The sequence below is a fragment of the Cricetulus griseus genome, assembly GCF_003668045.3.
Source record: "Cricetulus griseus strain 17A/GY chromosome 1 unlocalized genomic scaffold, alternate assembly CriGri-PICRH-1.0 chr1_0, whole genome shotgun sequence".
Classification (NCBI taxonomy): domain Eukaryota; kingdom Metazoa; phylum Chordata; class Mammalia; order Rodentia; family Cricetidae; genus Cricetulus; species Cricetulus griseus.
This window is the reverse complement of record NW_023276806.1, coordinates 64,891,127-64,916,330: the sequence shown is the minus strand read 5'-3', so window position 1 is coordinate 64,916,330 and position 25,204 is coordinate 64,891,127. Positions and strand designations below refer to the sequence as shown.

General features: G+C 48.2%; 1 protein-coding gene across 1 annotated transcript; it reads left to right on the top strand.

The window, feature by feature from the left end:
* The first annotated feature begins 2,801 nt into the window (after positions 1-2,801).
* On the top strand, positions 2,802-24,972 carry Kcnn3 (potassium calcium-activated channel subfamily N member 3). The gene is made up of 5 exons (XM_035451706.1): positions 2,802-2,900; positions 9,213-9,323; positions 18,185-18,312; positions 19,444-19,513; positions 24,676-24,972. The coding sequence occupies exons 1-5, from the start codon at positions 2,802-2,804 to the stop codon at positions 24,970-24,972; spliced, it is 705 nt and encodes a 234-aa protein (XP_035307597.1).
* Positions 24,973-25,204: the final 232 nt, after the last annotated feature.

Below are 25,204 nucleotides of genomic sequence, written 5' to 3'. Positions count from 1 at the left end.
TATTAGTTATAACTTTTTTGTTTTTAGATAAAAAAGGGGATATGTGGTCATCTTGTTTGTACAAATAAGGTGTACCTGTCCAAGGCATGCCAGAACTAGGGTGAGTGTGTCACGGTGAGACAGGGACAGGTCCTGGAGGGAAAAGTGAGATGCTAACCAACCCTGAGCTTCTCCAGGGTGACCAGGGGAGCAGAACAGGCCACCTGGGGACATGAGCCTGGAAAAAGCAGCCAGCCAGGGGTCAAGAGAGTCTGTTTTAAATCAGGGATGACAGAGCAATTAAGGCTATCTTCAACTGTCCCCAGAAGTTCCAAGTGTCTGTGCCCTTGTACAGGCAGCAATGAAAAGACAACGCCACCCGTTGAAGACTTGGGGCTGGACTTGAGGGCAGTAGGCAGCTGCAGCCATCTTGATCCCAGCTTTGCACACCTCCCCCTAAGGTGGCTTCCTTGGCTCCATCTTTTCAAGCATCCTGCTCACCCCAGACCTTCTCAGAGAGTCTCGCCATGCTGTATTTCCTCTACTAAATACAAACATCTGCCCAGAGTACTCCAGGCCCTCTAACCTCTTCTGAGCACTGGTCTTCCAAGCCATCTCATTGTCTACTGCTGAAGCCCAGGTGCGCTCCTCTCATGGACACTTTCTCTCACTCTCGAGGACACATCCCCGTAACTTCTGCCTCTCTGGCACGTAGTGGAGCAGCAAAAACACATGGACTTTGCTTCCATTACTTCCTGTATGTCTTCAGACAAGTCATGCAATGTCTCTGTGCTTCTAGCTGCTTACCCCTCAGACACTTCAAAGAGTGCTGTAAGAAATAGAGCATTTAGGTTCAGAGCGTCAGTCATACCACAGGTGCTCAACAAATGGCGTCCTTCATACTATGCTCTGGTGTTCTCCAACATAGATGCTTCCCTGTGACTAGCAGTTCTTCTTTGTGTGAGTCTCCCAGTACACCTGTGCTTGCAGAAGCCCCTGCACACCTCACCTGGCAGACAGGGCTGGGGAAACAGTGCATGGAGGTCCCATCAAGCATAGCCAGAACTCAGGCCTTGTTAGCCCTTTAATCTGTATGCCATGCATCCGTCTCCATGGTTACAACATTTTGAAACAGCTGTCCCCTCCACCCAATCCCAGATCTCCCTGTCCCAGGCTCTGTTCCCCACATAGTGGCTTCTGAGTAGTTGGCTGGGAGATTTATCAGGAGTAGGATTGCACTGTATGCCACTCACACTGGTCCAGTAGAATGACCCTCTGGGAAAGGCTCTTCCTTCCCTGCCCTCTCCCCTCTCCCCTGTATGCTGAATTTGAGGCTCTTTCCCAGGCCTTCCTGGAGAGCTGTAGCTCCACCCCTCTGTATCTCAGCCTGTAGTGTTACTGTCAGCGAGCACCACAGACTGGGTAATTGAAGGAAGAAGAAAAGGCTAGTTCCCATGCTTTTGGAGACAGGAAGTCCACTGTCAAGGTGACAAGTTTAGTGTCTGGGAGCTCACCTTGTTGCAACATCCTCCAGAGGGAAAGAAGGCTGTGTCCTCACAAGTAGAAGGCACAGGAGCAAACTGTGCAGACTGATGTATAAACCTCTTTTAAGCCAGGTGAAGTCACAGGCCTGTAAGCCTGTCACTTGGGAGATGGAAGAGGATGAACAGGAGTTCCAGGCTAGCCTGAGCTATGTAGCTCAGGAGACTCTGTCAATAAACAAATAAAATAATAATAACAATAATAATAATAATAATAATAATAATAAATCCTCATCCATTCGTGGGGAAGGAGTCTTCACAGCAACATCTGGAATTAGGAGGGACACATTTGAACAATAGCAGACAACTTCAAGCTGAATGTGATGGTCTGTGACTTTTAATCCCAGAACTCAGGAGACAGAGGCAGGAGGATCTCTGAGTTTGAGGTCAGCCTGATCTACATGGCGAGTTCCAGGACAGCCAGGGCAACATAGTGAGATCCTGTGAAGAAAAAAAAAATGGTGCCTGGAAGTGGACATTTCCCACCTGCTCTCTTAGAGAACCCTCAGTAGATGTCTGTATCTTCACAAAGTGGAACTCCTGAGCTGAGTTCCCTGGAGAAAAGGAAGGGAATATAGGTGGAATGACCTCCAGTCAGAGGACATGTTATGATATTTCCAGCTGTGTCCTGCCACAAATATTTGTCCAGGTCAGAAGGAAGACTGTGCCTCTGTGAACATGCCAGAGCTCCCTGCCCATGAAGTCAGCTTCAAGAGAGGCCCAGACCACAATGGCCTCCCTCTGGACACACAGGAGATGCCAGTCTTGGAACCTATCAACTGGTGTGTGTGTGTGTGTGTGTGTGTGTGTGTGTGTGTGTGTGTGTGTGAGAGAGAGAGAGAGAGAGAGAGAGAGAGAGAGAGAGAGAGAGATCTCCTGACCAAGACCAAGATTTCAGATTCATCATTCCCCCATACATTTAGAAGGTCAATTTAGAAGGAAGATTTGAATTTTATTCCTCTTGATTTCATTCAAACTTTCCTATCAACAGTAAAAGGAAGTCTACATACACTGCAAATCACAACAAAACATTGTGCCTTTGGGACTCAGCTGCTGCAGGCAGGACCTGGGTGGGCTCAGGCACGGGACTGTCAGGAGCCTAGAGAGAATGTCACACTGTCACCATCGCATCTTCCTCAGCAAATATCCCGTTTCCTCCCCCTCTCCATTGCCCCCTCCCCTTGGGCCTCTGCTCCTGGCAGTGGCTTCACAGACTAACACCTGTCTTCCCTTGGCAGGTACCATGACCAGCAGGATGTAACTAGTAACTTTCTGGGTGCCATGTGGCTCATCTCCATCACGTTCCTTTCCATTGGCTATGGGGACATGGTGCCCCACACATACTGTGGGAAAGGTGTCTGTCTTCTCACTGGCATCATGGTGAGTACTCTGCCCACGGCCCTGCCCTCAAGGTGTTGCAGGAACACAGAGGGTCCTATCTGGGGAGGGGGAGGGGTGCTAGTCTCTAGGCATGTCAAAAGGCAAGTGTGAACTGTGCAAACCTAGTTTTCAAAGCCCACCCTCAACCAGAGCAGCTGGCTGCTGCTCTGACCCTCTGCTCCCTACCAGGGAACGCCAGGCTTATAGTTCACCATGCTCCTTCCTGTCCCACAGGCCTTGCTACCACTTCTGATCAAGTTTAGCAGGAACTCAGAAATAGAACACTGAGCCAGCCTGAAGGGACCTGTGTCCTGGATGGGGTTGGCTGCTGGCTTGAGTCCTGGTTTTGCCCCCACGGCTCTGGGCCAACTCTTGACTTTCCCAGGCTTTGTCTTCCGTGCTTGCACATTGGAGCACTGGCTCTGAGTGCCAACAGGTCTCTAGGCACCCAGCACTGCAGTCTGTATCTTCCCACCCTCAGCCAAATGTAGGATCCAAGAGCTCTGGGACACACATGCCCCAGCCTTTCGCTGGGGCTGAGTAATACCCTCACTGTGGCCTCTGGGCCAGGCGCTTAGCTATCACCTGTGGGGCACGCACTCTCGTGGGTAAAGTGAAGCTGGACATGACTGCCCTCCTCACTGGCTCCGAGCCAAAGAAATAACTGAGGCCAAAGTTTGGGGTCAACAATGAGAGATGTACCCAGGATACCCCTACTTTTGAAGCCACAGGGATTGGGGGATATTTTGGGGAGTGGGACAGGCAGTGTCCCCCTTTGATGCCCTACATGGATGCCCTACAATGCCAGACTTCCTTCTTTTAGCCCAAGTGACACCCTCTTCTCAGAAAAGGAATGACCCCAAAGAAAGGGCACACAGCTAGGCCTGGGGGCATTGAGGTTAGTGCTGGGTGACAGAACAGACAGGAAGCTTGAGGCCTGGTACTAGGTCCCCATGGGTTGGCCCCCCCAACTTTCCCATCACTATCTTGCTCTGCATCCTACTCTGTGGCTGTGGCACCCTCCTTTCAGGGTTCCTTTGATTTCAGCCCCTTTCTTACTGATCCCAGGAAACAGGACAGCTCTTCCCGTGAGGCAATGACCTGGGTCTGCAGAGGGGAAGGTTCCAGATAACTCCATCAAGGAAGGGAGACTGTCCCTCTTTCCACTCAGTATGGTGGCCATCAGAGCTGATGTTGGTGGGCAGGAACCAGCCGGCCACTAGGAGCAGAGGTGACCCCAGGGCAATGGGTGGCTGTCCACAGCCTCCTGTTCTTTTCAACTCCCATGTAGGGCAGGCCCGTGTGAGCAGGCAGCCTTGAAACAGCCCATAGTGGCAGAGGCATAGCGCCAGGCTGGGATAAATCATGGTAAGTGTAAGGCTTTAGAACAAACACCTCCCATCATTCAGTAGGAGTCTATCTGGCACAACTCCAACTGTCACCAGGAAACCAGGCAAAGAGTTTTCCTACCAGAAAGGAGTGAAATGCCACCTGAAGGCTGCAGCTTCCCTTCTGAGACTCCTGGAGTGGGCTTCAGCCCCACCCAAGTGCTCAGGCAGGGTGCTCAGAGCCTGACTGCCAAGAGGTGGCTGGGCCTCTGTTATTTTTAAGTACCAGCCATTCTCCCTCTCAACATGGAGCTGTGCCCCATCCAAGAAGCTGCCCAGGCCCACTGTTTCCCTGGCTCCCTGGCTCCCTAGCTCCACATCTCATGGCTTTCTGCTCTAAAGCATGATAAAAGCACTGAAAGCCCTGGCCCAAGACACAGCTTCTCCCTAGGCAATGGTCTTCCCTGGCCTCCTATCTTCCAGCACCCTTGGTGGCTGTGTGGGCCCACAGTGTTCCTTATGGGTTGCAGTAGGTTCCAAGTGGGAAGGGCCAGCAGGTGAGGGACCTCACACTGCTTCCTGAATTACAATTCCAGCCCAGGCCTTTCCTGGGAGCGCTTTGCATAAAGCCTGGCTCCAGGAATATCAGCCCTTCCCCCACAATGGCTCCGGTGTGAGACTTTCCCTCTGTTCATTGTCAGTGTCTTTACCCATATTAAATGCTGCTCACTCTGGAAGCTGGTGCCTTTTTTTCTATTCAGCGTGATTCTCCAGCTGAGTCATTCCTTTCTAGGGGCTCACATTGCTAAGGCTACCCCCACAACATGATGTATATCTCCTGATTATTATTCCAAGGGCCTTAACTAAAGGTAGGGCTTCCTGTTTGGTTACCATGGACACCACAAGGCCAAGGCAAGGGCTGCACAGGAAGGGAAAGGGAAGGATTTAGTGTGCCTGCTGCAAATGGCCTTAATCATTGTTTTCCTTTGGCAATCCAGCAACTGCATAATTATCCACCATTAGGCAGGGCATATAACTGTCTGGACAACTTGACACTGTTGGCATAGGCCTGGAGCACTTGAGAGTTCACTCATTAACACAAATCTACCTTGCACTGCAGCATGAGGAATTTTTCAGGATACTTTACAGTGTTGTTAATATCCAGCACCCAGAAGGGAAACAAAGCTTTTGGCTCTGCTTCTGTTATCTGGGAGAGCCTCGGGGAGTCCCCGGGGACTTTTCTTTGTCCCTTCCCAGTGCTGGATGCACTCTGCCACCCTGATGTGGGTTGTGGACAAACAGGCCTTGCAGCTGTCCAGTGGGACAGCCAGCTCTCCCCAGCAGAGATGATGAAGAGGAGGGGACACACTTTAGGAGCATCGCAGGGAGGGCTCAGCGAGATACCTGCTTAGTGTCCTGTTCCACGTGGCCCTCCTCAAACACCTTGGCTTCAGAGCTGTTGATGGTAGTTTGGCTCTTCTGTGGAATCTATTGCAGCAACCAAGCTGACCGTAACTGCTCCAGGCTGCCCTCCTCCATCCGTCATTTTCATTTATGTTTTATTTCCTTTTATGCCTCTTTAGTTAAGAACACCTCATACTTTTCCCCCTTGGGATACTTGTTTTTCCAATGTCTAAGATTTTCCAGCTGGAAATCTTTCTTGGAAATGAGAAGTGAGAGGGCCTGGTGCAGAGCAGTTGGGGTCCAGATTTGGGTTCAAATCTGATGATGACTTAGACATGTTCACCCCTCAAGACACCTCTTCCCTGGTCATTCTGTGTCCTCTGCTTATCTGTGTACCTTGGGTAAATCTGGCCTCGTTGGAGGCGGGTCCTCTTCCCCTCTGTGAAACTTGGTAGGATGTACTGAAGAATTCCATTGACATCTTGATGTCAGTGACTCGGGTCTTGGCATCTGAAGACAAGATTGCTCTTCCTTCTGATCCCACGGGAGTCACTACAGCAGCTGCCACTGTTCTATCCCATCCCACCTCTCCTCACACGCATCTCCATTGTGCACCAGCATCTCTGAGATTCTGCACCAGGACAACATGAACACCCACACTACAGTTAACCAGGGTCGGGTCACCTGGTACACCAAATCTCACAAACACTCCCAGGTGACAAATGCAACCCAGGGATCACTCTGAGAAGCAAGAGGTTTCTTAGGGAACAGAGTAGTGAGGGTTAAACCCCTGGGGACAAGCAGAGCTGGGCCCTGGGGGATGGGTCATGGCCCCTCTTTGGTTCCTCTACAGAGCTCAGGGTGAGCATCTGCTCACCTCTGACTTAGGCTCTTGGTTCACTCTCATCAACTGTGCTTTTTCCTTTCTGTTTTCTGATTAGAATGTGGAAAGACTTGTTTTCTATCTCATTGCCCATCTCTCCCTCTCCCTTCTCTCTTCCTCACTCACATCCTGGAAAGGACTAGTCTTAGCACTCCTCAAACCATTTTCTGAAGGTTGTTGATGTTTGATCCCACATTCACCAAGTTGCCTCTAATAGACATTAGTAGGTCTGGCATTATGATTTGTGACCTCCCTAGTTATATCCAGACAATGAATTACCTAAAAGAAATCAGAGCATGCAGGCCAGCAATAGGACACCTCAGCTAAAGGCATACTGCCAAGCCTGACAGCCAAGTTCAAACCCCACAACCCATAGGTAGAAGGAGAGAACTGGCTTTCTCAGATTGTTCTCTGTCTTCCACATGTGCACCTGGTGAGCGCGCGTGTGCACACACACACACACACACACACACACACACACACACACACACGCAATTAAATTTGATACATTTTTAATTAAAATCGTGAATATCCACTGAAGCTGTAATGATGCTAAAAAGGTAGCACCCTCTGGAGAAATAGCTACAAGGGAGTGTTTACATTTTTAAGTTGAAAGAAATTGGGCACTGGGATTCAGTCCACTTTGCTGCATCAATACATAAAAAGTATCTTTCTCATGTAAGACCAGCAGTTCCTTAGTTAAAGTGCTGCACTTCCTATTAGCAGTCCTGTGTAGTTGACCAGCTAGGCTGTGGGCCAGGGCTGGAGCTACAGGGCTCCTGTCTAGACCCCAGCAACTGGGGCATGACCAATTGTTTTGATGATGTTCCCAATGTAGCAAAAGGGGGACTCACTCTTCAGATGTCACACCCCAGCTTTCCCTGGGTGATTTAAGTGGAATTATTTCTGAAACCAGGGGAATCTGGGAAGAGCCCTCTCCCTCTGATGTTCCATTTTTAATGCTAGGACACATCCTTCCTTTTGGATGTTCCATACAAAGGAGAGGGCTGATGCTGGCTTTGCTTAGGAGGAGAGGGAGCATGCATCCTCCCTCCAGGACAGTTTCTTTTAAGCTATTTTTGCTTTTGGCAGCCAGGCTAAATTGATTGCAGCTATAGACTGGGCTGTCCACTTGTCCATATCCTCTGAAAATTGGGCACAGAGTCTCCAGCAAGTCACAGATGCCAAGAAAACATAGCTATCCACAAACAAATGGGGGAAATGAAGTAAAAAGAACAGTTCACAGACTGGGCGCTATGCTTGGACAGGGTGGCGGAATGGATGGAGTGCCATTTGGCTGTGTTAATGGGACCCTTGTAGAGAGTTAGGAGATAGCACTGTCACTTTCCACAGTAGCATCTCACACAGGATGGCCTTCATCAGTGATGGGGAGAAGAGCAAGTGTTGCAGGAAATGCATTTGTCCCAACTCTACTGTAGACTGTAGTGTTTCTGAGAAATATTCTCTTCACTTCTCACACATATTATAAAACCTATTAAGCCAAAAGTGTTACTAGTGGATTCCTTCACCCCCAACATCTCAAATTGCTAAACCTCGGCTCTGTGCTTTGCTTTGTGGCATGGGAGACTCACTGCTGGCATTCCTAAGTCCGACACTTCTTTCCATGTGTGGTGGTCAGAGTGGTACCCAAGTTCAGGGAGAGGGCAGTGGTCTGTGAGGAGAGCCCAGGGATGGCTTCCACTGGCCACCAGAGAACCAAGCAAAGGGACTCTGTCTCCCTCCCTCAGAACTCACCAGCCACCAAGCCACACAGAGAGAAGTGTCTCTAAACACTGTTCCTGCTCATTGCTCAGTCAAGTGCATAGCTAAAGGACAAGGCAGGAAAAGTAGTCCCGCTGTTCTGTGGCTCAGCTCAGGCCTGCCACTTTGTTCTCCTCTGCTGTGCTTTCCTGTGGGGGTTTGGGGGTTGGGATGGGGGTGGGGACTACCTGAGCAGACTAGAAACATTATTCTACAGAGGCTGAGGGTGCTCTTATGGGTCTCTTAAATCCTGACTGCAGGCAGCAGCGTTGCCACCTTTAACGTGTTAGTGAATGCACTAGGCTCCTTCTGAGAGCCGATTCCTTGTGCTGAGTCACAGCCTGGAGCCTTAAGGAGAAAGACCCACACAAGGGGCAGGCACTATAGTCAGTGCCCATGGAAGCTTCCCTTTCGGGAGGCCATTCTCATCTTTGAGAAGAATGCATTGCCTCTCCATTTGGCTCTTCTCAGGACTTCCTCAACTGCCAGGAGTGGCCTGCACAATGCAGTCACACGGGTGTCTTTCCCCCTGGGCCTGCTGGGCTGGAGCTGGTGTGAGCTCAGGACAGCATGAGACAGACAGATAGGCTTCCATGTGCTGGACCCTCTGTCACTGGCTGTACTGCCCAGGAGCCTGACTGCCCATGGGTTTAATTAAGACTCACCCTAGCCACACAGTGCTGAGAACTGGCCAGCTCTATTAAGAACCATCCCCAATGTCAGCCAGGGTCATAAGACAAGAAGCACCGTAGACCCTTTCTTGGGTGGGGATATCAGGTCACAGGCTTTATGGCATGTCTTGACCAGTGAGAGACCCCCGAGTCTTATACTGGTCCCCTGAAATGCCCACACTGGGCATGGGGCACACTGCTTCTTGTGTCTTTGCCTCCTAACTGTGTGTTCTCTCTCCCGGGGCCCTTGGATGTCCTCCGGCAGGGTGCAGGCTGCACTGCCCTTGTGGTAGCTGTGGTTGCCCGGAAGCTTGAGCTCACCAAAGCAGAGAAGCATGTTCACAACTTCATGATGGACACTCAGCTCACCAAACGGGTAAGATGCCTCACCCCCATGCTGGACACTCAGCTCACCAAACGGGTAAGATGCCTCACCCCCATGCTCCCATGTAGGTTCACAGCTGAAGTGGGAGCTGCTCAGAAAGAGATCAGGCACCAGGTGTGCTCAGCAGTGTCCCTCTGAGTGCAGTTAAGGGAGCCCCAAGCTCAGGCATTGGGCTCCTATTCAACGAGTGAATCCCATCAAACCAGGTGAGCCCACCATTAAGTCACCACACGCTTCACGCAACCAAATAATTTTCCTGATCATTAGATCAATAGCGTGGCAATAGAAGCCACCTCCCTGCTTGATGGGGTCAAAGCAATCACCCAGTATAATGCAGTTTTTGTCTATGCTCAAATATTTTCATGATTCACATTAAGAAGGGCTGTAGAAAGGCTTAAAATTATACTAGAGATGTGTCTAAATCCAGCCCCTTTTAAAAAGCCATTTAAAGAGATTATTCCAGTAGAGCCCACATTCCCAAATAGTGTTGCTCATCAACATGTCATCATCTGGTTTTTCCCTTTTGGGCTTTCTGGGTAATGGCTCTCACTTGCACCCTTATGAACGAGGTTTAGGAAGCTGAAAATACAGGAATTGAGTGATTAGCTGCTGCTCAGACATCCCTACTGGGTTGTCAGGGAAAAGAAGCCCATTTAAGCCAGGCACAGTGATCCCAAGACACAAGAGGCTGAGGCAGGAGGACTGCCATAAGTTTGAGGCCACCCTGGGCCACCTAGCAAACCCTGCCTTAAAACAAAATAAGAGACAAGCAAAAATTAATGAGGCTCCTTTAGAACAGAACAAGAATAAGGCTTCGGGTACAACAGCAGAGCCATCAAACTTGGTAGGAGCTGTTTCTACAATGACAGCTTTCATGCAATCTTGAAACAAATGGCAGTCTGAAGGACAGTCATCTGCATGACCTTGTGAGAGACTGCTCTTCTCAAGACAACGGACCATGACCCTGGGCCCTCCGCAGGTCCTGGGCCCCAGGGAAATGCTTCAAGGGAACACGAATCCACCAGCAACCCCACAGTCTTAGTTGCGGATTTGAATGCTAGAGAAATCTTCTGTGATTAATGTTTCAAAGCAGTAAAAATGTGTTAGAAATAGTGACAGACAGGAAGACAGAACAAAAAGAGACCTGAGAACGAGCGGGCGGGCCCTCAGGGAAGCCAGTGCCGAGTGTGCAGTTGCCAAGGCCTCAGCTTCTCAGCAGAATTATTTACAGCGTTTGATTGTTGGGTCTTTAAAGAGCTGCACAGATATGAACCTGTACAAGCAAATCTTCCCATATCACTGGCACACAGACCATGAGGCGCATGGCCCCGAGCCACCAGCCAGACGAAAGGAAACATGGCGCTCCAACATGACAGTGTGTGATACTATCACCCTCAGCGCTCATATCAAATGCTGCAAGGACCCTTATCCTCAGCCCTCTCTCCATGCTCAGCGCCAGGGGGAAGGCTGGGGTATGAACTGACCAAATGCAAGTGTCACCATGAGTCAACTCAGTTCCCTGCTTGGAAGCCAGCGAGCCTCAAGCAGGAGAGAGGGGTCTTTGCCTCCTGGCTGTTCTCAGAGGTTGTTTGCCAAGAGCAGAAACATTAGCATTCTGTTTACTCTGGTGGCTTTTTAAAGCCAAGACTACACTTTGTATTTTCGTGCTATTCCTTTGTCCTTTCCATTTTTCACCCAGTAAATCAGACACTAGAGGAAAATAAAACCAAGGGAAGCCAGCTCTCTCATGGGCCAGGAAAATAAGCACATTTTTTTTCTGCACTATAATTGTACAAGGAGATGAGGTTGTGGCTGCTAATTTCAATCTTTCAAAAATAATTCACTAAAACCCTCTTCAAGTCCACTTACTTTTGGAGAATAGGGCTGAAAATCAAATCCATGGATATTTATTGCTCACCCATGAGTACAAGGTGCCTTCTTAATTGAATAACATCTCACTTTTCTCAGACATTTAAATCTGCTGAAATGTCCCTTTAATATGTTACATCTTTTCCCAGAGAAATAAACACAAAAGGGATGACTTTTACAGGGGGAGACTTTCAAAGCCTCACTACTGAGGCTTCACAAAGGTCCTCCTTGACCAAACTGAGGCTGGCCCTGACTTCTGACCTCTAGGGAAGCCCTAGAGGGTCCTGAGCTGCCCTTTGCCCTTTCCCAATGGCCATGTGTCCAACCACAGTGATTCAAGGGCCAATGAGATGCAAAGCTCAAGTCTGTTCCCCAAAACTCCAGTGAATTCTCAGAGAAAGATCCAGTGTGGAAGGAGTTACCATGGCCTGTTGCTTTTCGGCAGTGGACAGTTAGTAGGATTACCGGATAAAAGCAACCTCTTGCAAGTATATGCAGTACTAACCCCTCAAACATCTAAGCAGAAAGAAAGCATGAATCACAGCGTGTGAATCACAAAAACACGAGTCATTCTGATGTTAATTTTTCTAGCCTGTGTAACTTCAGCCAGCCTCTCTGGGTACCACCAGGCTGTTGGTATTTGGTTACAAGTCAATGGGTGGACCCTGCCTAACAGATGAGAAACATCACAGTGAGAGACTGCCAGGCAACCTGTCTCCAGAGCTTGATTGGAGGTGTCCGCTATAACCAGAACTGGAGCTGGTGGCATGAAGGACCGACTTAACTTCTGACAAACCCAGTAGCATGTCTCCATTCACCAGAATAACTTGTCAACCTTGGTGGCAATGTCCCTTCTGTCTCTGTAGGGTTGCATCTTCCCACACTGACTCTTCAGTCACTGCCGCTGTCAATCTATAATTATAACTTATCGCCAATCCCTGGGCTATTCAATAATGTCTAAGGAAGTGACCCACAGCAATACTGTGTGTGGATGGGAAATGACCCACGCGTCTCACTGACGCCCCACTCAGACCTGTGGCAGGGTCTCTAATCAGATGTGCCGCTGGCCTGAGGTGCCCCCTTCTTGCAGAAGGGTCCCTTGCTCCTAATCTCATCAAACTATATTTCCCATGAAATCATTGAGAAAAGCCAAACCCAGCAACCCTGAACTACTTCCAGCTCCTGACATTACAGGGCTGCTAAACAAACATCACTGTCCCTCTGGTGTCCAGGCCCAAAGACAGTGCCAATTCTGACAGGTCTGTACCTTGCAGCCCACAGGGCCCCGCTCACGTATCTTTTACACATGATGATCCCTCCAAGGCTCCTCTTGCCCCATCTGTAAGGCACCCTCTTCCTAGTTTCCGCTGCCATAAGATCTGATTATCCTGCATCCACTCATCAGCCTTCCCAAAGTGCAGTCATCCTGTACTTTGTTTCCCCTTGGATCTCTTTAGATCTAATTTCACCCTGAACATATCACTACCACACTCAAAAACCTCGGGCAGATCCAGAACCTACCGAACAGAAATCAATAAAAATTGAACTCTGAGAAAATGTCAAAGGCTGGAGGGGGGGGGCAATGTTTCCAGCAGGCTTAGTCAAACACTCTTAGCAGGGGTGTTTTATAGGGAAACATAATGGCAGTCGCTGTTCTGCAGACATGGAAGACTGGCTAAGGAACTCTAGATGGATGACCCACAGCTGGTCTGGCTCATGAGTTGGTCCCCAGAACAAGCTTTTCTCTGTAGAGTTCATTAGGTAATCAATCATGCCATTACCAGGAATGCTAATTCTCCCAGAAAAGGATTACAAATGACATTCCCACAAAGGCTGTGACCCAGAGTGACTGGGCATGGTGTTTCTTTACTAACAATAGGAAAGCAGTGTGCTGGAACAGGACAGATCCTGGGGATAAGCTGGTCCAAACCAGATGTGAACACTCAGGTCCAGAAAGGGGAAAGGGAGTGGGTGCCCAGCGTGCACAGCTAGATGTGTCTTCAGGAATCAGCAGCCCTCCAGCCACCACACAATGTGATTAATTTCTTGAGCTTTACATGGTGACCAGGGTCCCTGGCCTGCTAGGAAGAAGAACCAGTTTGACTCCATATTAGCTGGGTGTCATATTAATATCACTATGAGTGATCTGCCATTTATCACAAGTCATTTCAGGTAGAGCTCAGACTCCAACAGAATACATCTCCTCTCCCCATTCCAAATTCCTGCCAAAAATGGGGGTGGAGCCCTTTCCAGGCGAGGCAGGGAATATGGACCAGGATGGAGAGGAAAAGAGAGGAGGCATAAGCAGGGTGGTGCGAGAGGGTAGTCTCCGGAAGTCAGCAAGAAGTCAGTGGAGGAAGCTAGGGAAGAATGTGCTGGCAGGTTGAAGAGAGCAGCCTTCTCCCCAGTTCTGGTTATAATGGACACTTCTAACCAACCTCTGGAGACATCAGTCTCTCGGTGTTGTGTCTCTCGTCTATGTTGGTTAGAGTCCACCCATTGACTCTTTGAGGTAATAAAGTCATAGCTGCCAGGCTGATCTGGATTTCCCCTTTGCCCTCTCCAACCAAGAGGGACACTGGTCCCTGGGTAGGGCTCCTGGCAGCATATCTGGGAGTTCACTAGTGGGTGAATTGCTCTGTTGGCTTCCTATGGCCACTGAGGGCATGGGTACCCAAGGGAGGAGCTCTTCTCATCCTTCTGGCATCCCTGGCCACTCTCCCTGCAACTCACAGACTTTCTGTGACGTCTTGTGGCAGCTACCCTAGCAGAGAGGTGGCCAGAGCAGCTGTAGCATGGGATGCTGTGGGCATGAGTGCAGAGACATGTGTCCTCTTGAGTGTTTTCTTTTCTTGGAGGCTGGGTCCATGAGAAGAAGCTGACACATATTGGAAAAGTACTGTCAATAAAGTGACAATAGGCTTATGAGATGACTCAATGAAAAAAGGCACTTGCCGCCAAGCCTGTTGACCTAAGGTTGACTCCATGGAAGAAGAAAAGAGACGGCTCCCAAAAGTTTTCCTTTGACCTCTATATGTACACAGTGGTGCATACCCCATCCCTGCAATCAACAGATAAATGCAATGAAAGATACAAGAAAACAAAGTGCATCGAAACACACCAGGGCCAGGCTTTATGCTAAATGTTCTACTCATAGTCTCAGTTAATCAGCATAGGAGTCCAGCAAGCAGATAAATAGCACTTGCAAGACTCTAGCTCCGACTCGTGCTTTGATTTTCTTTAAAGCACATAGTATCTGATACTGTATTTTTAACTGTATACTTCCTCACTCAGAGATGACAAATTCCAGGACAGCAAGAACACTATCAGTTCACCAGGAGTGATAGTGCACATTTGTAATCCCAAGAAGCTGCTGCAGAAGGATTTTAAGTATGAAGTCAGTCTGGGATAGTAGTGAGTTCAAGGTTGGTCTAGGCTACATCATGAGACCTATTTTTTTTTTTTTTTAAAAAAAGAGAATGTTAATGATTTGCTGGTCTTTATACTCTCACTTTCCAGAACAGTGTCTTGCTCATCATAGGTACACATTAATATTCATTAATTGTCCTTTAAATAAATCTCAGAGAAGTCAGCAACAACCCACCCTCTTACACATTTATCTGGAGGTTAATATGTGAAATAATGCAGGTGTTAGTGTTCTCCAAAGCCTGGCACAGGGCTTGGTGCCCGTTAACTCACAGTTATTTGTGAGTCAGGCCCACTAATGTGAAGAGTTCTTCCTATCCAGGGATGGTGGTATATTCCTTTAATCTCAGCACTCAGAAAGCAAAGGCAGATGGAGCTCTGTGAGCTCAAGGCCAGGTTGGTCTATAGAGTAAGTTCCAGGATTTCTGGGACTGTATAATGAGACCCTGTCTCAAAACAAAACAACAGCAACGAAGTCCTTCCTGTAGTTAGTATATAGACCCTAATCAGCATGAACAGCAATGTGGGAGATAGAGAGCTTATAGACTGAGCACAATCAGCCTACGAGCTATGGGTCTGGAAGCTGGAGAACTGGCCTTTCACACACCAAAGATCCTTACTTAGTTATCCTGTATGACAACGCAACTCAGCCTATCAGAGCCAGCCTTGAACGGTCCTCACCAGTTCACTGCTCCCTCTCAAGCCTGACCCTCCAAACCCTTCATCCTGGGAACATCTTTTAGGTTGGGTACCCTAGTTCATTGGAGAGCTCAGAGGGTACCTAAGTCTTCATCAAGGAAAGGTGTCTACATACTGTGGAGGCTGAGCAGGCTCCAAGAGGAGCTGAAATGGTGCTATCTTCTCAACCATGCTTAGAGCCAGGTGCTAGGTGAAACGGAGGGAGACTCAGGAGAGCCAAGTGTGGTTAAAAGCCTATTCCTTTTCTCTTACAGATATTGATCTACTTAGCTTTGTGCCAGGCTGTTTGCTAGCAATTAATTTCAGTCAGTGCAAGGGCTTGCACTTCACATTACTTTTTGAATGCTCTGGGGCCTCGCTCTCAAACCCACAAAGATGATATGATGCTTTTCTGCCACCTGGCCAAACTGTGACTTCAGGATCTTCCATTTAGGCTAGTGTTAAAGGCAAGAGTTGAAGTCTGTGTTCTGTCATGTTGCTGAATGGTGGCCAGAAAGACTTTAAAAAGCAAGACAAAAACCAAACTAACATCCTTCCCAATTCTTGGATGCTGGGAAAGAGGAAATGGTCCCATTTGAATTCAGATGAAGTCCAGATCTGTCTCCCTTCAGACCTTACAAGAACCATATGCCCCTCTTGGACCTGACTCCTGATTGGACTTGGCCATTAGCTCTCTGTGTGCACCTGGCCTTTCATCCCATCTCTGAAACTGTTTCCTTCTGTTTTAAGTGGGGAGCTTGAGTTGTATAATAATAACCAATATCTGTCTGACACCTTGAGATTTATATAGTACTCAAACCCACATTACCATTGTTAAGCTGATGGACTGAGGCGTGTGTGTGTGTGTGTGTGTGTGTGTGTGTGTGTGTGTGTGTGTGTGTGTGTGTGTTAGCCCGAGATAGCTTCCCCTCATCTTATAGATACTTAAGCATTTGCTCCTAAACTACTTAAATGGGAAAGCCTACAGGCTTTCCCTTTTCAAATGTTCATTGGCAGGACACAGAGACTGTTGTCAAAAGCTTGTCGGTTTTGTTTTTCTGTGGCTCTATGAGCATTCCTAAAAAGGGACTGTGTAACCAGGGCCCAGCCCATTCTTGTAAAGGCTTAGGCAGGCTTTTTCCCTCCTACTTATCTTTAAGGCTTCCCTGGAGGCCGAGCGCCCACGGAAACTGTAAAGATGCTATAGCAAATTGCCCATCCCTTTAAGGGACAGCGGCAGCATCTTCTCTGCTGAGAGAAAGCCCTCCCTACCCCACCTCTTTAGCCAACCAGAACCAAGGCCCAGCGCCCATCATCCACTTACCCCTCCTTGCTACCCAGACCCTGGCCGTCTCCAGCCTCAGCTCACTGCTACCTGCTTACTGTCTGTCAAACAAGAAAGTTCCAGAGACAACCAATCAAACACTTAAAACCATCTTCGCAGTAGATTTTTTTTCCTGAACAACAACAACAAAAGCAATATTTATGTCACTTAGACATTCCTGAGAAGACTTAGATGTTCTTTTAAAAACATCACGTCAGCGCCAATGAAGACTATAACCTATCCTTAGTAATAGATTTTTGAAACACACACACACACACACACACACACACACACACACACACACACATTATCAGCCTGCAAAGCAACATTTCCCAGACTTCCCACACATCTCAGCATGGCAGCTACGCCCCATCTGTTGGTGTTGGTCTGAAGAAGCCAGTCTATACTCTCTGATTTTATTAAAATCCTATCTGGCAAGTCACCTGATCTTTTCTAGGCTGGCCTCCTCACTTCCGGGCCCTCGGCCTGTGGTCCTATGCCAGTGTGCATTGCTGACAAAAATGGAGATGGTTAATCAAAACTATGTTCGGCTTGCGCTGAACGGAGGGTTTTCTCTTGTTCTTGCCACTACGTGCTGAAGATGTCTGTGTTTGGATTAAAACTTTGTCCCCTGCCATCTGGATGCCATTGATATGTCTCAGCTCAGTCGTGAGCTGGATGATATCAGTGGTTTCCATGTCAACAGATGACAGAGTTGTATGTGGAACTGTGTGACTTATGGTGCCTTGGGTAACCAGTCTCAGGGAAACAGCTGTGCTCTTACACCTAAGCATTTTCCACGATTCTCAGACATCCCTGGGTTGATTTCTGTTTTGTTCCAATTAAATTTACATGTGAAATTGCAGTGCATAATCTTAGGTCGTTTAGGAAAGGAACAGTGGCCTTGTTGGTACCTGTTACTGAGATTTAAAGGAAAGACATCTCCTCAGAGACACCATTTAAATCTCCACTTGGTAGGGACCCTATTACTCTCAAATAAGTGTGGTAACCTAAATATGAGTGCACCAATGGCATGTATTTATTGATCCAAACTGTACCCCAGACTTCAAGGACTTGCTAAGCAGCCTGTCTAAATATAGCATCAGCAACGGCGGCCAAGAGGCAGCAGTGAAACCGTTAAGAAGGAAGAGAAGCCGGGCATTGGTTGCGCACGCCTTAATCCTAGCACTCGGGAGGCAGAGGCAGGCGGATCTCTGCGAGTTTCAGGCCAGCCTGGTCTCCAGAGTGAGTGCCAGGATAGGCTCCAAAGCTACACAGAGAAACCCTGTCTCAAAAAAAAAAAACAAAAACAAAAACAAAAACAAAAAAAAAGGACGAGAAATGCCTCACAACTCCAAGCTCCAGTTTTCCGAATCCCATACAAGATTAATAAGAGATGTTTTTTAAGCCTCAGAGTTTCACATTCTTGATTAAGAAGATAGCTCTTTGAGGAAGCACTTTCTCAGGAGGGAGATGGTAGCCACACATGCAAGGAAAACATACTGGGTTTAACAGTATGTTTTAACCTGACAGCAGCTTATTTCCTGTTCCGTAGATCAAGAATGCGGCGGCCAATGTCCTCCGGGAGACGTGGTTAATCTACAAACACACAAAGCTGCTAAAGAAAATTGACCACGCCAAAGTCAGGAAGCACCAGAGGAAGTTCCTCCAAGCTATCCACCAGTGAGTACCAGGGCCACGTTCCAGGTAGCCAAACCCAACACAAGATACCACAGCTCCGCTGCAAACTGTCAAACCAGGGAGACACGGAAGAAATCCACTCTGTTCTACTCAAAAGGCACCCAGTCCACACTGTCTTTTCCCTCACTGCTCCTGGGAGGCAGTAGGCAGGCTGCTGTGAGGGGTAAAGATCAGAGCAAGGGTCTGAAGGCTCTCATGCCACCCAGACACACATGTACACCTATACACAGACTCACATGGATACACACAAAGACACACACATATGCACAGACACACATGGACACACACACTCAAAGACATATATGCAAGACACACATGGACACACATACACAGACACACATATGCAAGACACACATGGACACACACAAAGACACACACATATGCACAGTCACACATATATGGACACACACATACACAGACAGATACATGTATAGACACACATACACATAGACATATACACACATGCACAGAAACAAACATAATACAGAGCTGTGTGCCTTCACACATGTGTGTGTTCACACACACACACACACACACACACACACACACACACACACACACACACTGCAACTCAGTGGTTCCTTTTGTAATACAGGAATAAGTTTGTTTTTTTTAAGTATAGTAGGAACCTGGGTATGGTAGTTTACGGTAGTAATCCCCAAACTCAAGAGGCCGAGGCAGGAGGATCTCCCTGAGTTGAAAGCCACCCTCAACTACAAATTCAGTTTGAGGCCAGTCTGGGCTACAAATTAAGACCCTGCCCCCCTCAAATAAGTACATCAGTAAATACATAAATAGGGCAGAAAAGCAAAGGGAAAAATTTATTCTGATCCAAAGGTTTAAGAAGCCTGGACAGTCAGGAAGCAGACATTAGAGGTGGTAAACACCACAAACAAAGGCAGTGGGACCGTTGGAATGGTGAGACTAGCAAGGAAGAGAAAGTGACACAGGCAATTGAGACAACAGGGTTTGCTTTCTTGGGCCCTAAAAAGTCTAATTGTGTCGGCTTCTGCCCGTGTTCAAGGTCCCAGTGCTAAGCTCCACGCTCAGGTGCAATGAGGGACTAACACTTAATGTGGACTTGAACCCCTTGTTCCACATCTTCCCCCACAGACTAAGGGGTGTCAAGATGGAGCAAAGGAAGCTGAGTGACCAAGCCAACACCCTGGTGGACCTTTCTAAGGTGAGTGGCATCCAGGACAGACCTGGCCCACATCCTCAGAGCATAGTGCAGGACCAGGAAGGCAAAGACATCTCTCTTTGATTAACAAATGTCTCCGTTCATGTTTCTTTTACATTTGTAACCTACCACTGTGTCCTGTCTTTTAACACTTGGCATTTGTTTCTTAAGTTATGTAATTCAGATTTGTCTTTGCTCATAACTAATTAGCTAACCCAGTTCTTTTTTTGTTTGTTTGTTTTCGAGACAGGGTTTCTCTATATTGCTTTAGAGCCTGTCCTAGAACTTGCTCTGGAGACCAGGCTGGCCTTGAACTCACAGAGATCCGACTGCCTCTGCCTCCCGAGTTCTGGGATTAAAGGCATACACCACCAACGCTTGGGCTAGCAAACCCAGTTCTTACTAATCCATTGTTTATTAGCTGTGCATCCAGGGGCTCCTAAAGATGACTGAAGTCACACAGGAAGCACTTTAGTGAGGACCAAATGTTGGTCTCCATTTATTCAGCATCCTGTCAACAAGCACTGGGAAGGGAAGGGCCCTGCAGATGGCCTGGATTATGTATACTTCAGATGGTTCTTTTCACTTTGTTGTTATAATAGAAATTCATTTTCCTGTGTCTTCTGAACCTTACAGCCCAGGTTTTCCTGACCTCAAATTGATGGTGGTAATGGTGTGTGTGTGTGTGTGTGTGTGTGTGTGTGTGTGTGTGTGTCTGTATTTATGTGTGTCTGTGTGTATCTGTGTGTCTGTCTCTGTGTGTGTGTATCTATGTGTGTCTCTGTGTGTCTATGTGTCTGTGTGTGTGTGTGTCTGTGTCTGTGCATCTGTGTGTCTCTGTGTGTGTCTGTGTATGTATTATGTATGTCTCTGTGTGTCTCTATGTGTCTGTGTGTCTGTATCTATGTCTGTCTGTGTGTGTCTGTGTCTGTTTGTGTGTGTGTCTGTGTCTGTGCATCTGTGTGTCTCTGTGTGTGTGTGTGTGTGTGTCTTTATCTGTGTATCTGTATCTGTGTATGTATTATGTATGTCTCTGTGTGTCTCTATGTGTCTGTGTGTCTGTATCTATGTCTGTCTGTGTGTGTCTGTGTCTGTTTGTGTGTGTGTCTGTGTCTGTGCATCTGTGTGTCTCTGTGTGTGTGTGTGTGTGTGTGTCTGTATCTGTGTATCTGTATCTGTGTATTATGTATGTATGTCTCTGTGTGTCTCTATGTGTCTGTGTGTCTGTATCTATGTGTCTGTGCCTGTGTCTGTGTGTGTGTCTGTGTGTATCTGTGTCTATGTGTATCGGTGTCTGTGTGTATATTTCACAACAGATAGACAGCTGACAGTGAACATTGAGGTCCTGAGAGCATAACGTCTTAAGGCCCAATATGACACTGTCATTCAGTGTTTCATGCCTTTACTGCCATAAACACCATAAAGAGACTCTCTTCTTGAAAATCAGCACTGTAGGCAGAGCTAAGCGTGGGCAATCTGACCAGGAGGTCTCCCACCCCCATCCCCACTGCCTTCTGATAGAAATTATATAGCAAGTGTGTAGCCTAGGGTCAGGTTGGCAGAACATTCCAGCAGATGTCAATTGTAATGGAACCTCATTCCCTAGGAAAGCAAAGGGAACTCCCTCAGGCCAATTAGGCACCCTTTGAAAAGAGCCTGCAAGCAGAAATTATTGGTTGCTGGGCCACGTGCAGGCGCCTTGTTCAATAGAGGGATCAAGGCAAAGAAAGGGCCTTCTATGCCTGTGAGGGCTTCCATCACAGCCGGGGAGACACCCACAGACCCATGTGCCCATGAAAGGGGCATTCAGGTGGAGTGTGGGGTTTCCCAGAGCCCAGTGTAGGAGGAAGTGAATGGACTCCCGGAGTCTTGGGCATGTTGGTTAATAGAGTTCCAGTTTCCAGTACCTAGTAGAAGAACATTGTAAATGGAGCCATTTATTCCAAGGAGATAAGGGATTATCAGAGGACATTCTCACACCATCTCCTCTCTGCTGTTCAGGTGCTTGTTCAAAGAGCCACCTCTTCCTCCCCTCCCCGCAACTCAGGTCACCTGGAGCTTAGTTGACTTTCTTTTTTTCTTAATTCTAAATTTTCAAGAGAGGTGGTTTGATTGGCCAGTTTGAGTCATGTGCCTGCCTTTAGACAAATCAGCTGTGACTGGGAAGCCCCCCCCCCATTCTGTGGGGCTTTGGATGTGACTCAGTGAGATGCCCCAAGATATTTCTTCAAATGCTAGCAATGTTTGCCATCCTTCCTCTCAGCAACAGGACACGGTGTGGCTGATATTCCCCCAGGTTTTGAGCTCATCTTGCTGCAGTGCTACCCAGTCTCTCAGAGGGACACTGTCTCATTGTTGGGGTGAAAGAGATGGCTTGGAGATGAGAACACTTACGTGCAAGCATGAGGATCTGGGTTTGAATGCCCAACACCCACACCGAGAGCCAGGCAGAGCTGCGTGTGCCCAGAACTTCACCATTGGTGGGCAGAGAAAGTGAAGTTTGATGGCCAGACCTAGTTTAGCCAAGACAGCAGTTTCTGGTTTGGTGAGAGGCACTGTTTCAGGGGAATGAGGCAGAGAACATTAGAGGAAGATACTCTATGTCCTCCTCTGGCTTCCTCATGCTTGCACTCATGCACTGGTACCCACAGAGTCTCATGCATGCAACACACACACACACACACACACACACACACACAGAGAGAGAGAGAGAGAGAGAGAGAGAGAGAGAGAGAGAGAGAGAGAGAGAGAGAGAGAGACAGACAGAAGACAGAGAGAGAGAGAGAGAGAGAGAGAGAGAGAGAGAGAGAGAGAGAGTTAGGAAGACATGCTCTTGCATTGTGTTGGGAAATTAAGCCATAAGTAACAGGGGAGTGAGGTATATGGGAACAAACGTAGTAAGGGACGTGCATAAGACTTGAGGAGGAGGCAGACTCTGATATCCATCCCTCTAGTCTTTGTCTTTTCCTCCCATGTGACCAGTTGTGTGTGTTTCGTGTTGGTCTCCATTAGCTCAGCATCCTGGCAAGGGCAGGAAAACATCACGCTTGCTCCCTTACCCTTTGTGCTTCACCTCCTGCCTCCCTGCCTCCCACCTCTGCACTTTGCTGCTCCCTAGGTTAAGCATGTGGCCTCCCAGTGGCATTTTCTGTATCAAAGGGCCCCATGTTTAGTGTCAGAACTGGGAGGGCTTGGAGCCCTGGCCTGATTCCTTCAGTTTCTTCAACGGGGATGTAAAAACCACGCCCACCGTCTAAAGCTTGGGGAGCAGATGAGATAGGAACTGTAAAGCTTCTTTGTGAGCTGTGGAGGACTCAAAAGTGACAGTGCTGATTATGAGCATAGGTGAGGAAACCAGACCCAAGGAGCAAGATGGCCACCACCCAGTCACACACTGCAGTTCATCAAGGTGCCCCTGTGGTTCATCCGTCCTAGGGGCATGCCCTGTGAGGAGGCACATGACTAACTACTCAGGCCACCCTTTCTCTGAGGGTGTCACTCTTTTCCTGAGGATGTCTCCCTTTCCCCAGGAGGGCAGAGCTGACTAGAGAGGAACTGTCTTCATACCACTCCTCCAATATTCCAACTGCGAGAGGTGGAGGTGCTCCTACAATTTCACCATCGCCCCTTCTGCTCCTCTGCTGCCGCCTGTGCGCTCTGCCTTTATCTTCTGTTTCTCTCTCATCCTGCTTCTTGCTGCCTGTTTCTTACTTCCTGCTCCCCTTGCCTCTGGGGTCACTATGGCTTCCACATCCTTCTAGAGCAGTGGTTCTCAACCTTCCTAATGTTGCGACCCTTAATTCAGTTCCTCATGTAGTGGTGACCCCAATCACAAAATTGTTTCTTTGCTACTCCATAACTATAGTTTTGCTACTGTTATGAATCATAGTGTGAACATCTGAGATCGCAACCCACATGTTGAGAACAGCTGTCCTAGAGTAATGACGGGTGAAATGAGATTCAGGTGTCACTGGCAGATCCCAGAATCCCACAGAGACACAGTTCCACAAGCCCTCTCTCTCCCAGGGGTGCTGCCATTGGAACCCCCTTTTCTCACTCTGGGAGTGTGAGACTCCTAAATCTTCCTCCCAAGTAACAGCCAGCACCCCTGGTGCTTGTTGGCTGGGTGCTGCATAGTCTAGAATTCTGCAACTGGCACAGGGGCCACAGGGTGTCTGTGTAGGGAGTTCTGGTAACAAGTGGGATCCAAGAATGCTGTATGACAGTGTTGGGGATAGGATGCCATCAGGAGTATCCTCAAGGCAGCATCTTCCAGGCAGTGTGGAAGGCATGACTGCCCCGAGGAGTAAAGTGTAATCTAATAAACCAAGACCTCAGCTGGGTGGGATGACCCTTAAAAGAGGCAATCGGTCCCAGGCCTTATACTGCCTCTTAGGCCAAGGAACAAGAGTGGCTCCTCAGCAGGATAGCCCCTTCTGGTCCAGGATCATGCCCAGTGCATTATTGCAGCTTATATTCTGGCTGCAGGATAGAAAAGGGGGTGGGTTGGGGGTGCAATCTTGTAACTATGGGTAGTTATTAACTTTAATTTTATAAGGAGGTCATGGTAAGAGAGGTTAAGGAACCTGCTAGTGAGCTGAAGGCTTGCGCTTCAACCTTGACTTGTTAATTTTGAGTCTGTGGCACTGGCCGTCACCACCTCAGCGCCTTCTCTTGAATCAGTAGATGATGCCAGCCCTCTGCATGAATCTGAGAGCCATTTAGAGCCGTATTCCATTCAAGAAAAAGAGGAATGTTTCTTCTCTTCCGTGCATATTTACTGTGTAAAATTGATAATTGAGTTAGGCATGGAGGCACATGCCTTTAATCCCAGCACTCAGGAACCAGAAACAGGCAGCTCTCTGTGAGTTCAAGGTCAGCCGAGTCTACATACTGAGTTCCAGGCCACCAAGGGTTACATAGTTAGACCCTGAATCAAAAGAACAAAGCAAATTATAAAATTGATCATTGATACCTACTCCTTTAAGAATAAGGAAAATAGAGTACCCAACTCAGCTTGTCCACTACCTGGAAAGTCCTAGAGTTTTCCTTTGGTGACATGAGACACAGCTGGGCAGAGGTGGCTCATGCTGCAAGGTGAAGAGCATTTCATCTTTCTGTGGTGGATTCATCTGTGGTGATGGTCTCCTTCCTGTCTCCCCCAGATGCAGAATGTCATGTATGACTTAATCACGGAGCTCAATGATCGGAGTGAAGACCTGGAGAAGCAGATCGGCAGCCTAGAATCCAAGCTGGAGCACCTCACAGCCAGCTTCAATTCCCTGCCCCTGCTCATCGCAGATACCCTGCGTCAGCAGCAGCAGCAGCTGCTCACTGCCTTCGTGGAGGCCCGAGGCATCAGTGTGGCAGTGGGAACTAGCCACACACTTCCCTCTGACAGCCCGATCGGGATCAGCTCCACCTCCTTCCCAACCCCATACACAAGTTCAAGCAGTTGCTAAATAAAACTCCCCGCTCCAGAAGCATTACCCATAGGTCTTAAGATGCAAATCAACTCTCTCCTGGTCGCTTTGCTATCAAGGAAGTTTCAGACCAGGGAACAGAATGAAGAGAGATGGAGCTGATGAGCTAACTCATGTTCTTTCAGCGTGCTTTGTTCGATATGCCTTGAAACCAGAAATCTAATCTCTGTTTAGGTGCCTCTACTTGGGAGCTGGAAGACGAGGTGACTGG